This window comes from Halictus rubicundus, chromosome 4 (assembly GCF_050948215.1).
Source record: "Halictus rubicundus isolate RS-2024b chromosome 4, iyHalRubi1_principal, whole genome shotgun sequence".
Lineage (NCBI taxonomy): Eukaryota > Metazoa > Arthropoda > Insecta > Hymenoptera > Halictidae > Halictus > Halictus rubicundus.
The window spans coordinates 2242023-2255102 of record NC_135152.1 but is presented as its reverse complement, the minus strand read 5'-3'; the positions used below and the strand labels follow the sequence as shown (position 1 = coordinate 2255102).

Sequence of the window (13080 nt, the reverse complement as noted above, 5' to 3'; positions counted from 1 at the left end):
AATTATCTTTATTCGTCGGATAAATTCTCGTTGAATAAAATTATTTATCCGATACTCGTCGAATAAAGATACTTTTTTTATTCGAACCTTCGAATAACGAATAAAGATAAAGTATCTTTTATTCGAATCGTTATTTAAATAATTTTTTATCTATATAATGCCCAACTCTGGGTGGCACGAGCTTCTGGGCCTGGGCCGACGGGCCTCGAAGCCGCTTATTCGAGCTGACGAAAATTATTCGAAATTCGGAAGAATTAGTCGTAGCCTCCGAATAACAGTACAGATAAAAAATGAAAATTTAATTTGAAGCTTCGAATATAAAAAAGTATTTTTATTCGTCGGATAAATTCTCATCTAATAAAATTATTTATTCGACACTCGTCCAATAAAGATGCTTTTTTTATTCGAACCTTCAAATAACAAATAAAGATAAAGTATCTTTTATTCAAATTTTTATTTAAATAATTTTTTATCCCAAATAATGCCCAACTCTGCGAGGGCCGTTAGCAGCGTGAAAGATTTACTTAATATTTAAAGAGTGTATCATTACAAGAGTGAACAAAGTGCATGCACTTGGAACTGTTACAGAAATATGTAAGATCACCCTTTCGATGAAGTATCGAATGAGGTTTATAACACGAGCGACTGGAATCCGCCTCTTTTGAGGAGTTTAGTACACACTGCATGTCTAGCCTTCCTTTAATTAGTTTTGGAGGCAGGTCTCTGGAAGTTGTGGATGCATTCGCTTGTATGGTCTGGATTGCGACTCAATAGGGATTGTTAGCGTACCATAAAACTCCAGATGTGACACAAAACACAGGTAGGTGTGCTGGGCGCTACGTCACCAACGCACTAAAGGACTGAAATGAAGGAAACACTTTTGTTTTTTCAATGATCGTCGCAAAAAATTGTTCTTCCTTGAATACGGATGGTACCATGGTATTGAGTTGTAAAAGAGTGTTAAACAGAGCTGCAATGCAGCCCATAAAAAATTAGTAGAACGGTGAAATAAAGAGTAAACTGGAATGTTTTCGAGTAAAATTATTTAAAAATAGTTCTAATGTGTTTTTAAAGCCATCTAGTAAAAATCTTATGGTGCTGAGGTGGAAAAAATATTTATTCATGTTCAGGTTGGTCGCTTTTAAACTTCGATATGAGATCTGTATTTGTTCGAATTTTTCCGGATTTTCCATTTTTTACAACTAGAGTTTGCAACTACAAACTTGAAAAAAAATAAAATACGTATCATTACAATTAATATTATTCTTAATTTATATTAATTAGAGATTTTGTACACAAGATTTACATGTTAGTTACATATTTCATATAAAACAATTGCTGTACGTTCTAATCCTGGTTAAAAAAATAATGTGCGTTCAGTTTTATGCTAAAAGACGGACCGTTTCTGTGTCATGCTAAAAGACTGACAGGTTCTGTTCCAGGAAAGACTGACCGGTTCTGTGCCATGCTAAAAGACTGACCGGTTCTGTGCCATGCTAAAGCGGCGATATCACGAAAGTGGGAACGCCGAAACCCCGGGCGTGAACACTCTCATTCCTCTCTGCTAGCACTTAACTGCACTTGGCATCGTTCAGTTCAGTCAAACTGAACATCCCACACCAAACAAAATAAAAAAATATGCCAGTGTCGGTTTTCTCGCTTCCAGATAAAATTTTACCTGTCAAGTAAAATATTCAAGACTTGTTCCTCCACTCTAATTTCCCTTTCTACCGCGCTATTCCCCACGCTTCCACCGCGGCTGGGTCACGTGACGCATTTCGTCTCTGTCGTGCATACTAATTCGTGCTACCTCCCCTCATCTGGCAACATTGGTTAAATCCCATGCCGGTTGTATGCAGTTGTATGCCATGCTGTATGTGTATTTACGTATCACATGCGTTGATTTGATAACGTTAAGATCGGTATCAATTTACTGACAAGTGTTTATTTATCAAATACTTTACCGATGTTCAGATTGTATAATCATTCGGAAGAAAACAGACATAAAAATGTCAAATTTTCATCGACTCTCGGGAATACACGCTTTGCTTGAATGTTGTGTATTCCGGCATGTGTTTGAGAATCAAAGTCGAATCAAGAATGTTCGTCGTATATTCGGCAGCGCAACAAATTTTGGGCTACCACCAGACAGTGTTATGCACGTTTTCGACAGAAACACGAAGCTTCTTCAAAGAGAACGTGCCGCACAAGCGTCCGATGTAACATTGTACGATTATATCAAAGACGAAGTAGGTTATCGATTGTCGGATAGAATATTTGATATAAAGAGAAAATTCAAAAAGGCGCTTGACTTAGGATGTGGTCGTGGTCATGTGTCCAAACACATTTCCACAGAATCTGTGGAGGAATTAATCTTGACGGATATGTGTCCAAGCTTGTTACAACAAGCGGAAACTACAGAAGGAGTTAAAGTAACCAAAACGGTTTTGGACGAAGAACACTTTTCATGGGAGGAAGACAGTCTAGACTTGATAATTAGTTCCTTGAGTCTCCATTGGGTGAATAATCTGCCAGGCTGTCTTAAAAATATCAACAAAAGCTTAAAGAACGATGGTGTATTCTTAGCAGCTATGTTTGGAGGAGAAACATTGTACGAATTAAGGTAGTCTGAATAATATAGTAAATAATGGTATATTACAGTAGCATAATCGTTGTTGATTCTTTCTAGGAGTTCTTTACAGTTAGCAGAATCGGAAAGGGATGGTGGCATTTCAGCTCATGTTTCACCATTTGCCGAAATTAGAGATGTCGGAACTCTGTTAAATAGAGCAAATTTTACGATGTTGACCATCGATACGGATGAAATGATTGTTGGCTATCCTAGCATGTTCGAGTTAATGTGGGATTTAAAAGGTAATTTAAGGCAATTTTAAGGTAAAGTTTATCCTCTGAATCACAGGCAGACACCATAATACATATCTTCTTATTTACAACTCCATGGCAAACTAAACTTATAAGTTAACATTGACTCTTGGTAACTCTATTACACAGCAATATTAACATTATTATTCTAATTATTTAGTTCAAAGGTGCGTACATTATAATACAAATCATTTCATTTTCATGATCATACTTTCAGAGATTTCCAAAAACATCAATGTCTCTTTACATAGGATTACCTATGTTTTTTTATTATCGTCATGTAATAATCAAGATCAAGACTATTCTAACAACCTATAATTCTGTAACCTTCATTCATGACATTCTCATTCAGTAACGCAGTTGCTGGGACTCCCTGTATTTCATTTTGTAGGAATGGCTGAAAATAATGCTGTTAGAAATCGAAAATTACGCTTAAATAAAAACACTCTACTTGCTGCTTCCACGATATATACAGAGCTATATGGAAAAACTAAGAAAGATGGTACACCATTTGTACCTGCAACGTATCAGATAATTTACCTAGTAGGCTGGAAACCTGATCCTACGCAACCAAAACCGCTAGAAAGGGGTACTGGTGAAGTATCGCTTAAGGATCTATACAGATTAGACGAGATTGTAAAGGAGACTGAGAAAGTTCGAATAGACAAAGACAAAGAATCTAAATAATATGCAAAGCATTGGATTATTTATGTCATATATAGGTATAAAAATTTATATTCGATAAAGAAACTAATACATTTAGTATATAAACCCTTCCTTAAGATTAATGCAAAAGCTAAACTCGATTAACAATTATAAAAAATCATTTCATTTATATTTTACAATATTTTACAATTTTTTTTACAGTATTACGACTGTTGATCTATTTTATCCTTGTGTACTATAGCACCTTTCTCTATAAGATCTGGAATTTCAACCGCAATCCATGGTCCTAGCTAAAAATATAAATGTAAAAATTTGCAGTATAAAAAGGTAACAATTTGTCAAAAGTAATAATCGTATAAACGCAAAATTTACTCCAAGTGCCATGGCATGAGCGATTCCAAATTTTGGCACATTTCGCGCCCATAAGGGTTTGAAATGATCTGTCAGACAAATTTTTCCACCTCTATACATTTTTGCAGTTTTGCCATCTAACTCTGGTAATGCGATTTCAGGTGCCGTCGTAGGATATGTAACAGGAATCTACAATTACATTAGCATTTTGTGTATTATTGTACTAAACACATATTACAGAAAGAAAAACAACTTACGTCAAACTCTACCTCAAACTCGTACTTCAAGAGATTATGAATATACCAACATTTTCCAAACCATCTAGTACCTTCTTTGTTCGATTCTAAACGAAACCAGTCGTTGTCCGAATCTTTATTATTTTTTACATACTGAAACATGTATATACAGATATATAAAGTTAAGAAACACCGAAAATTTTAAAAGAAATAGGTCGGCGCAGCAATTGTAAACGTGTTTATAACAAAAGTAAGGGTAATCTAGAATTATTTGGTGAAAGGATATTAAGCATATGGAAAGCACTATATGTAGTGTATGGTGTAATTTACTTTAATCAATGCTTGATATTCTTCCTTTAATCTTTGCACCCATAAATCCGTATCTCTAGGACCTGCTTTCGTTTGTAACAATGGAATGTTGCTTAACGTTTTCCTCGTTGATTCATCTACCATTTTGAACTATTACCACTATCCACAACGATAACAGGCAGGTGAGTATTAACAAAGATTTCCTTTCTGGTATTAGATAGATATGTTTGTATAGTTTCTATACTATATACGTGAGCAGAGAGGAATTCCTCTCTGACGTGAGTATAGTTGCAGGTTATATCCGTATTTACCAGTATCTACAGCCTGCCGGTCTAAGCAAGTCAGAGAGGATATGAGAGTGCTCACGCCCGAGGTTTCGGCGTTTCCGATACAGTGCTGCACCTGGCTGCACCACAGACGAGTTATAAGGATAGACCTAACATCTTTTAGGGACTTCGTGTCTCATGGTCTGAAATATCGACTGTTCAAAAAATCAGAGGTTTTGGTATGCCCTCTACGATTTAGAGTGGTGAGTTTAGGAATTATATTGAATTACAGGTATCGAAGGCGTAGTTGCCAAACCACATCGGAGAATATTCGTCGCATAGTTGCCAATTTACTGTTACTGCCGTGTAATGCACAGCGCGTATTTCGGCTATTTTCCAAGTTACAGTCGCAATTCTGGAAAAGTAAACGAAACGAGCTATTATATAATTAATTCAACCTGAATATTTCATCTCTGTTTAAATACAATGCTTTCTCTGTTTCTATACTCATTTTAAAGCTAAATAAATGCTTTTTCAATTTATATAAATAAACTTTTATTTATTGATAGTAAACATAATAATAATTGTTGTTGAAAATTGAAATACCTATTTAGTGCTATTTTTATCTTGAAATTGATTTATAGGAACTGTTGTTGTCTTCTTTTAACCTTTTGCTATCAAATACAATTTTCAAAAAGGACGGAAAAATATTCAAAAGATTGTTATGCGAGGTTCCATATTCGTTACAAGTTGCAGCGTGTCTGTTATTATATGTTAACATTACATATACAATTGTTATTCTCACTACAGACGTGAAAGAAAATAATACAACTACGTTCTGAGTCAGTAGTGAAATAGATTGACATCTCGCAAAAAACGATCAACTACATAATTATTGATTAATTATTACTTAACTCTTTCGAATTTCACAATTAATATTAATTGATATTTTGTATGATTCTTTAAAGCTAAAATTTATGTTGTTTAAATGAAGTATACATGAAAATATATAGTAAATTTCAATTTAATTTCTTTTTCAAGTTCAGTTACAAAATATATTCAAAATGCTTGCGTATTAATAGTGTTAAAAAATTGTAGAAATGCGAATAATAATTATACCTATGGAGAAATGTTATTTACGTTCAAGGTTTATGAAAATTGTATTTCTATAATTTGGAAACGTAGTATCTATATTTATTAATATTGTATTGATAAAGATAATTGTAGATATATAACATAATAACATCAAATAAAAAAATATAATTTGAACATATAGTCATAACATCAGGTGATTTGACCAGATTTGATCATTTTTGTGAATCTAGTTCCAACATTTATCGTTCGTCAGCATAGAGGGCGTAAGAAAACCAGTTGTTTACATGTGAGACACGAAACCCCATATGGTGATTGGTCTACTCCTATACTTCGTCTGTGGTTCCAGTTGGTAATACAGGGTGTCACACGAAAATGGTAATGGGGTTACGTGCAGGGGGAGAAAACTCTTTTAAAAAAAAAAAACTCTTGGACCGCTTAGTTCACTTGATTGGATCCACGTGATTGGAAACACTACTATTACATTCCTCTCTGCTATTACCGCCAAAACCACTGCTGCATGAATGTGTATGAACGATGTGCCTTGGTCTCGAATTGGCAAGTGTTGTCAATTGTTTGATTGTTGTTGCCTGTGGACCACGCGGATCGTTGCTGATCTTCAACAATCTCCAAACCAGATTTTCAAAGCCTCTTTTATATTATATAAAACTTCTTTTTATTATAGAAAATTCGATTAATAAGCTCAGGAAATATTGAAGAAATATTGAAAAAATACTTTGCTCAGTGTCAAATCAATTTTAGAAATACTTTTCAAAATTGAGGGACATTTAGTGAACTTATTTTTGAGCTTATTTTTCGAATTTTACTTTGTGCATTAATTATAACATTTTTTAAAGTTTGTTTTAGGATAGTGAGGTGCAGAGGAGTGCAGCAGCAAGTGCAAAAAGTGGATGAAGGCATAAGATACATTAAGTGAACAATTATTGTGCATAAAATACATTAAGTGAACAATTATTGTGCATAAGATACATTAAGTGAACAATTATTGTGAAAATTTGAACATTAAAACAATGGTGAAAGCTTGTGCAGTTCCACGGTGTTCATCGGGTGTTACTATGCTGGCATATTACTTCCCTAAAGACATGAAACAATCGGAGTCTTGGGCCAAAAAAATTCAGTGTCCTGTGATACTTAAACTGACATGCACTGAAAGGCGGAAATACAGAGTATGCTATAAACACTTCGAAGAAGATTCATTTCTGCATTATACTCAGCAAAGAAGATTGAGACATGATGCTGTTCCAACTTTGCATTTGCAAGTGCAGAGTGACAACGAAGAATATGCATCTGGAAGTATAGAAGCAGAAGAATATCCAGTCACTGCTACACATCAACGCTGCAAAACCATTTGTGACAAGAGAGCATGGGATGTTTACGAAAACAAAGTAGCTGGTCCAAGTCATTCAACAGTATCAAGACAGATAGAATTGTGTTCAACTCCACAAATGATACAAAGAAATGAACTGCTGCAGAGCAACGTGAAAAGATGTCAATTGACTCCTAATGCAGCAAGATTGTACAAAGTCGCTAGAAGATTAATGAAATGCAACCGTTATGCACACAAGAAGAGGGACGATTTAAGGGCACAACTGGAACGAGCAACTGCGTTGTTAGAATCTAATCTGATAAATAGATTTGAAAATCTATCTACCACGCAGAGGATGTTCATCGAAATGCAATTATGGACATCCAAATCCATGCCACAGGTAAATAAAATTGTAGATGTAGTTAATAACTAGACTGTGGATCTTTATGCAAAATAAAAACTTTCTATTTGAATTGCAACAAATTGGATTGAAATAAAAATTTAATTGTTTTGATTATGTTTAATAGATTGAAAATAATGTAACAGTACATTTCAATTTTTCTACTGTTGTTACTGTTCTAAATTACACCTACTCATTTGTCATAAATGCATAAAATCTGCAGTCTATTGATAACATACATGGTAATAAATAATATAATATAATTTGTAATATATGTCATGGCGCGAGCGTTGGAACGCGACCCGTGCGCTTCGGTGTTCTCGCGTCTCATTGTCGCGTGTCGGGCTGCTAAGCGATTTGACGGTTTGACTCTGCGGAGATGCTGATCTCGATCGTTCGAGAGCTGAACAAAATCTGTCGCCCGGTCTAGGGCCATCGAGTGCCTTGCCTCGCATTTTCCCCACTCCGCAGAGTCACTCCGTCCACGTGCACGCATTGTAAAGGAGCCGATTCTGATTGTCGCAGCCGATCAAACGTCTCGGCCGCATCACAATGTAAATACACGCGCGAGCACTCGGCAGCCGACTTCGGCAACTTCCATTTAGCGACAAATGCTTAATGTACGACATATATAATATAATATATAATATATTATATAATAATATAATATTTGCCACAACAAATCATACCAGACACATTACATTAAATAAAGTAATAAATACCATTATTGTTCACATGGGTCAACATGATGTGATGCAGGCTGTAAGAAAGGTAATCTTTACAATTGTAATATTTTTTTATATGCTGTTTTGTCTGTTGAGGCTTTCGGGTGTAAGCCGTGTCCTAAAGGAAGAATTTTCCCAACGTTTCGCAAGCATTGCAGCTAGCTTCATCAGGGGTTCAGAAAACACACTGATACTCTGAACCCCTGATGAAGCTAGCTGCAATGCTTGCGAAACGTTGGGAAAATTCTTCCTTTAGGACACGGCTTACACCCGAAAGCCTCAACAGACAAAACTGTATGACGCCGGGCCGTGATAGTCTCAAATCTCTGATTTTTTATTGCTGTTTCACATGCATGAAGTTGCACAATGTGCTTGAAGATGCGCTCCAGTGACGATGGACCCACCCTACATGCTTGATTGTGCTTGAAAGACTGATGCTCGCTTATAGTTTCTTCATATAATTACTACTAAATTTCTTTTATACTACTTATTTTTCATAGTTTCTACTTATTCGGTTCTACATCTACATACATCTTCGCTTCTACATTTTTACGGTTTTTAACTATAACTGGTTTTGTGTTTGGACATGGCTATATGATTGTATTTGACCTCTATTTATTGCTGCTGTGTAATATATGCTGTATTTTCATTGTATTATTTTATTGTAATTTGTTTGTAACATTATAAAATATGTTTTCAGGGAAGACGCTACACAACTGATGAGAAGATATTGGCCTTAACACTTCTCAAGCAGTCAACAAAATCGTACAAGCTCCTGAGGAAACTGTGTAATTTGCCAAGTGCAAATACACTAAAGAAAATGTTGAGGAAAATTCCAGTCGAGACTGGAGTATCACAAGTTGTGATGACACACCTATGCAGTCAAGCGGATACCATGAGCGCTGAAGAAAAGTTGTGCGTGTTAATGTGGGACGAAATGTCATTAAAACCTCACGTTGACTACGACATTACTAAAGGAAAGATAGTAGGCTTCGAAGACTGGGGCAAAAGAAGAACTTCAAGATTTTCCGATCACGCCCTTGTCTTCATGTTAAGAGGACTGTACAGTGGGTGGAAAATGCCCATTTCCTACAATTATTGTGACGGCCAAACGAAAACGCCACAATTAATACAGTGCATCAAGGACATCGTGAAAGCAGTGAAGAAAACTGGATTAGAAGTTGTTGCCACTGTATGTGACCAAGGATCGTCAAATGTTGCTGCCATCAACATATTACAGGCAGACACACGGGCGAAAAAATGGAAGCAGGGAGAAGAGCACCGTATGTATACATTATTAAGTTTTTCGTATAATTTAAAAAATATAATATTGTGAATCAATGCAATCATTTTGTACTTATAGGTGACATAATTGAAATAGATGGTATTCCATTGATACCATTCTATGATCCGCCACATTTAATCAAAGAAGTGAGAAACAACTTGTTAAATAAGGACCTGGAAATCAATGTGACACCAGGAAGAAAAGAATGCGAAAGGCAATTCGCATCATGGAAAACCATCGAACAGGCGTACAATATGGATGTCTCTGGATATGTGGTACGCCCTATGATGAAGAAATTGACGAATGAACATGTGGTTCCTCAAAAGATTAAAAAAATGAAAGTGAAGTACGCATCACAAGTGTTCAGCGAAACAGTGGCGTCACATATAGGATTCCTTAGCCACCACCAATGTAAGTAAAAGTTATATTTCGCTATATGAATAGTATGGACGTTCTGTTATGCCTGTATAATTGATAAAATATTCATTATTATAGGCGTTGTAGAAACAGACCATGGCCCATTAAGAATACCAAAGGAGGAAGGCCTCACGACAGCGGAAGTCCTTAACTTCTTCAACAACCTATTTGACTCCGTTAATGGGCACAGTGCAGTCTCAGAAGCTCTGCTGAGGACGGTTTTATCAAAAACAAGTGCACACGAAGAATTTTGGTCTGATGCAATAAGAAGCCTGAAATGTATGCGGTACGTCCATTCAGCCTCAAAAATGCCAGTGTCTGGAGCACTATGCTTGAAGAATTGGATGAAGACTATCTCCGGATTTCAAATGCTATGGAGATTATTGAAGACAAAGGGATTTGAAAATTTCAAAACAAGATTAATTAATCAAGATCCCTTAGAAAATTTTTTTGGATGCATACGATCTGTTGGGCATCAGAACATACATCCCACTTCATACGGCTTCCAGATAGCGTACAAAATCATGCTGATCAATAATATTGCCTCCAGCCAAAGTGTTGGTTTCAATTGTGAAGATATCTGCGGTGGATACTTCCTGTTTACCTTAAAGAAGCTTCTAACAGAAGAAGAACAACAAGAAGAGGACATCAAATCTGCAATGTCTGAGGTGATAATAGAAGAAAGGAGTGCTGCGGCTCAAAATACCGAAGATATAGCACAAGAAGAATCTGGGGAAATTGATAATTGTGCAATTATAAAGAAGATCATTTCTGTTAGCCCTCATAAGGAATGCCAGTTGTGCAAAGCATCTTTTTGCAGATTTAATGAAGATGCATCAATACAGAATGTATTGAAAAAAATTGATATATTGTTGCACAAAGCCATGCCCAATGTTTATTTCAAAAGTAAACTCCAAGAATACATGGAGAACATGTTGCATGCGCAAATGAACTTTTCATTTATCAGATGTGAGCACCATGCACACCAATTACGAAACAGGATAGTGAGCTTGAAAATTTCAAATTTTATTGGCAACTGGTGCACCAAAATTAATAATATCCTAAGTGGGAAGGACATCAGAAGACAACGAGACGCAGTATTCCAGCAAGCACAGTTAAAACACATGAAGCTTGGAAGATCCGCACGAAAGAAGAAAAATTAAAATATAAGAAGACTAAGTGAAAATTCCCGTGTGTAGTGGTTTCAAAATAAATCGAGTCTTTTTAATAACAATTCATTAAACTTTCACTACCACGATCACCCGCCGACTTAACATTAGGTGATTAATTAAACTATGGAACAGTGACTGGTAACGATGAAAGACAAATATGAATGTTTACGGAGTAACTTAGACGGACAACGGACTATGTGTTTTCGAACTACTCGTAGGATGCTGTGATCCTTGTAGACCCGCGATGTGGTTGCTCTTTCGGAGTTAACTTAGATTCTAATTCTTCTGCTTCAGGGTTCGCTTGTCGTCAGTTCGGACATGAGAGGCTGACGGGGGAAGAAATGTCTTCATTTGTTGGTTGCCTGAAGTAGGAGGATCTTCCTGCGTTTTCCTCGTTGGTGGAGAAGGAAGTCTCCGCCTCAAGCAGAATTGGGAATTTCCCAAATGTGCGTTTTTTATTGAACCCTGAAGCAGTGCGCGTATTTTGGCCCAAGTGGCCCGCAGATGTTTTATTGCACTTCAGACCGTGTTTGACGATGCAACCTAAGTGCAATTTATGACCTCTGACCTGGGTCCGGTGACGAAGGACAGGGTACGCTTTAACATGATTCGGTCTTCTTGACTTCTTAGGCGTCGTAAATTAGCCTGGCCTGAGTGGTCCTTGTGTTTGCTCAGGAGGACCGCAGCCCTTCCTGGCCGAATGCGCGGACCATAAGGCCCGCAGCGTACAATTCTGAAACCCTTGCGTGCCTAACGAATGGTACAGACGGACGCACGAATTATCTGCGAGGAGGCATGCTTCCGCTAGGAATCGAACATGCTCCCCCCGTTGAACTATTGTTAGTTCAAAATGAAACGAAATCTATTTTATGGCGGAAGCGAACGGTATGCCAATAATCCTTAATTATTCGTCGTAAAAATGTGACTGTGAAGTTAACTTAACGCGATGTATTATTTCTAGATTCCTAAGTACTAACTTAATAATAATCAACGCGAGAGAATACATGTATATTTATATAAACGGGAAACTAATATGATTAACGCGACACGATAGAAAAAAAAAATTGAGTAAAGTATATAAAATATAATACAAGTAAAGTATGCGCTTATTTTTCTATCTCAATGGGAAGAGACGCGAGTTGTCTTACATTACGTTTATAAGTCCCGTTAATAGTCTTTATGGTCACGGCGCGAATTATTCCGTCTCTGCCTGGATGAATCTCTAGCACTCTGCCAAGGTTCCATTGTGTTGGTGGCAAATGATCGTCCTTGAGAACCACCAGGGTCCCCTGCTGAATGGTATGTTCCCCCTTGGTCCATTTTGAACGTGTACTGAGGTGATGAATATACTCCTTGGACCACCTGGTCCACAAGTCCTGCTTCACCTTCTGAATGTGTTGCCACGTGGACAACCGATTGATGTGGTATTCGGTGTAATCGATTTCCGGTATGCTTGTCAGCGCGGAACCGATCAAAAAATGGCCAGGAGTGAGGGCGGTTGGATCATTGGGATCGGAAGATAATGTTGTTAAAGGACGGGAATTGAGGATCGCCTCGATTTCCGTTACAAAAGTGGAAAACTGTTCATGAGTGAACAGTTCCTCGCCAACGACTCGTTTTAAATGGTGCTTAAACGACTTGACCGCGGCTTCCCAGAGTCCGCCGAAATGCGGTGATAATTCCGGTATAAAGTGCCAGGTAATGGCCTTTTCAACAAAGAAGCGTTTGTTTGCTTCGTCCTCAGACAAACCTCTGAGAAGCTCGGTCAACTCATTATTGGTACCAACAAAATTTGTCCCGTTATCCGAGTAAATGTTTTTACATAATCCGCGTCGTGCAATAAAACTTTTAAAGGCAGCCATGAAGGCCTGTGAGGTCATATCGCCAACTACCTCGAGATGTATGGCCTTGGAAGAAAAACATATGAAAACGGCCACGTAAATCTTTATTC

At 37.0% G+C, this 13080-nt stretch overlaps 3 protein-coding genes across 4 annotated transcripts; 1 reads left to right on the top strand and 2 right to left on the bottom strand.

The window, feature by feature from the left end:
- The first annotated feature begins 1624 nt into the window (after positions 1-1624).
- LOC143353160 (arginine-hydroxylase NDUFAF5, mitochondrial) lies at positions 1625-4176 on the top strand. 2 transcript variants are annotated; one of them, XR_013082083.1, is made up of 5 exons: positions 1625-2623; positions 2690-2874; positions 3275-3605; positions 3791-3876; positions 4062-4176. XR_013082083.1 is itself a non-coding variant. In XM_076786261.1 (4 exons), the coding sequence occupies exons 1-3, from the start codon at positions 2010-2012 to the stop codon at positions 3568-3570; spliced, it is 1095 nt and encodes a 364-aa protein (XP_076642376.1). In that variant the 5' UTR covers positions 1625-2009; the 3' UTR covers positions 3571-3605; positions 3751-3876. The 2 variants fall into 2 exon arrangements, 1 of the variants encoding a protein (XP_076642376.1); XM_076786261.1 differs by lacking the exon at positions 4062-4176 and having other exon boundaries at positions 3751-3876.
- Positions 3587-4794, bottom strand: Ufc1 (Ubiquitin-fold modifier conjugating enzyme 1). The gene is made up of 4 exons (XM_076786262.1): positions 4467-4794; positions 4158-4289; positions 3922-4089; positions 3587-3839 (listed from the first exon to the last, which is right to left on the bottom strand). The coding sequence occupies exons 1-4, from the start codon at positions 4587-4589 to the stop codon at positions 3753-3755; spliced, it is 510 nt and encodes a 169-aa protein (XP_076642377.1). The 5' UTR covers positions 4590-4794; the 3' UTR covers positions 3587-3752.
- A 7441-nt stretch (positions 4795-12235) lies between these two features.
- On the bottom strand, positions 12236-12991 carry LOC143353839 (uncharacterized). Its single transcript, XM_076787446.1, has one exon. The coding sequence runs from the start codon at positions 12989-12991 to the stop codon at positions 12236-12238; it is 756 nt and encodes a 251-aa protein (XP_076643561.1).
- Positions 12992-13080: the final 89 nt, after the last annotated feature.

Excerpts from the sequence above, each read along its gene's own strand:
- LOC143353160 (XM_076786261.1), top strand. The coding sequence starts at position 2,010 with ATGTCAAATTTTCATCGACTCTCGGGAATACACGCTTTGCTTGAATGT. Across the intron at positions 2,624-2,689 it reads GAAACATTGTACGAATTAAG|GAGTTCTTTACAGTTAGCAG; the intron begins GTAGTCTGAATA and ends GATTCTTTCTAG. Across the intron at positions 2,875-3,274 it reads GTTAATGTGGGATTTAAAAG|GAATGGCTGAAAATAATGCT; the intron begins GTAATTTAAGGC and ends TTCATTTTGTAG.
- Ufc1 (XM_076786262.1), bottom strand. The coding sequence starts at position 4,589 with ATGGTAGATGAATCAACGAGGAAAACGTTAAGCAACATTCCATTGTTA. Across the intron at positions 4,290-4,466 it reads AATATCAAGCATTGATTAAA|TATGTAAAAAATAATAAAGA; the intron begins GTAAATTACACC and ends TACATGTTTCAG. Across the intron at positions 4,090-4,157 it reads AGTTTGAGGTAGAGTTTGAC|ATTCCTGTTACATATCCTAC; the intron begins GTAAGTTGTTTT and ends ATGTAATTGTAG.
- LOC143353839 (XM_076787446.1), bottom strand. The coding sequence starts at position 12,991 with ATGGCTGCCTTTAAAAGTTTTATTGCACGACGCGGATTATGTAAAAAC.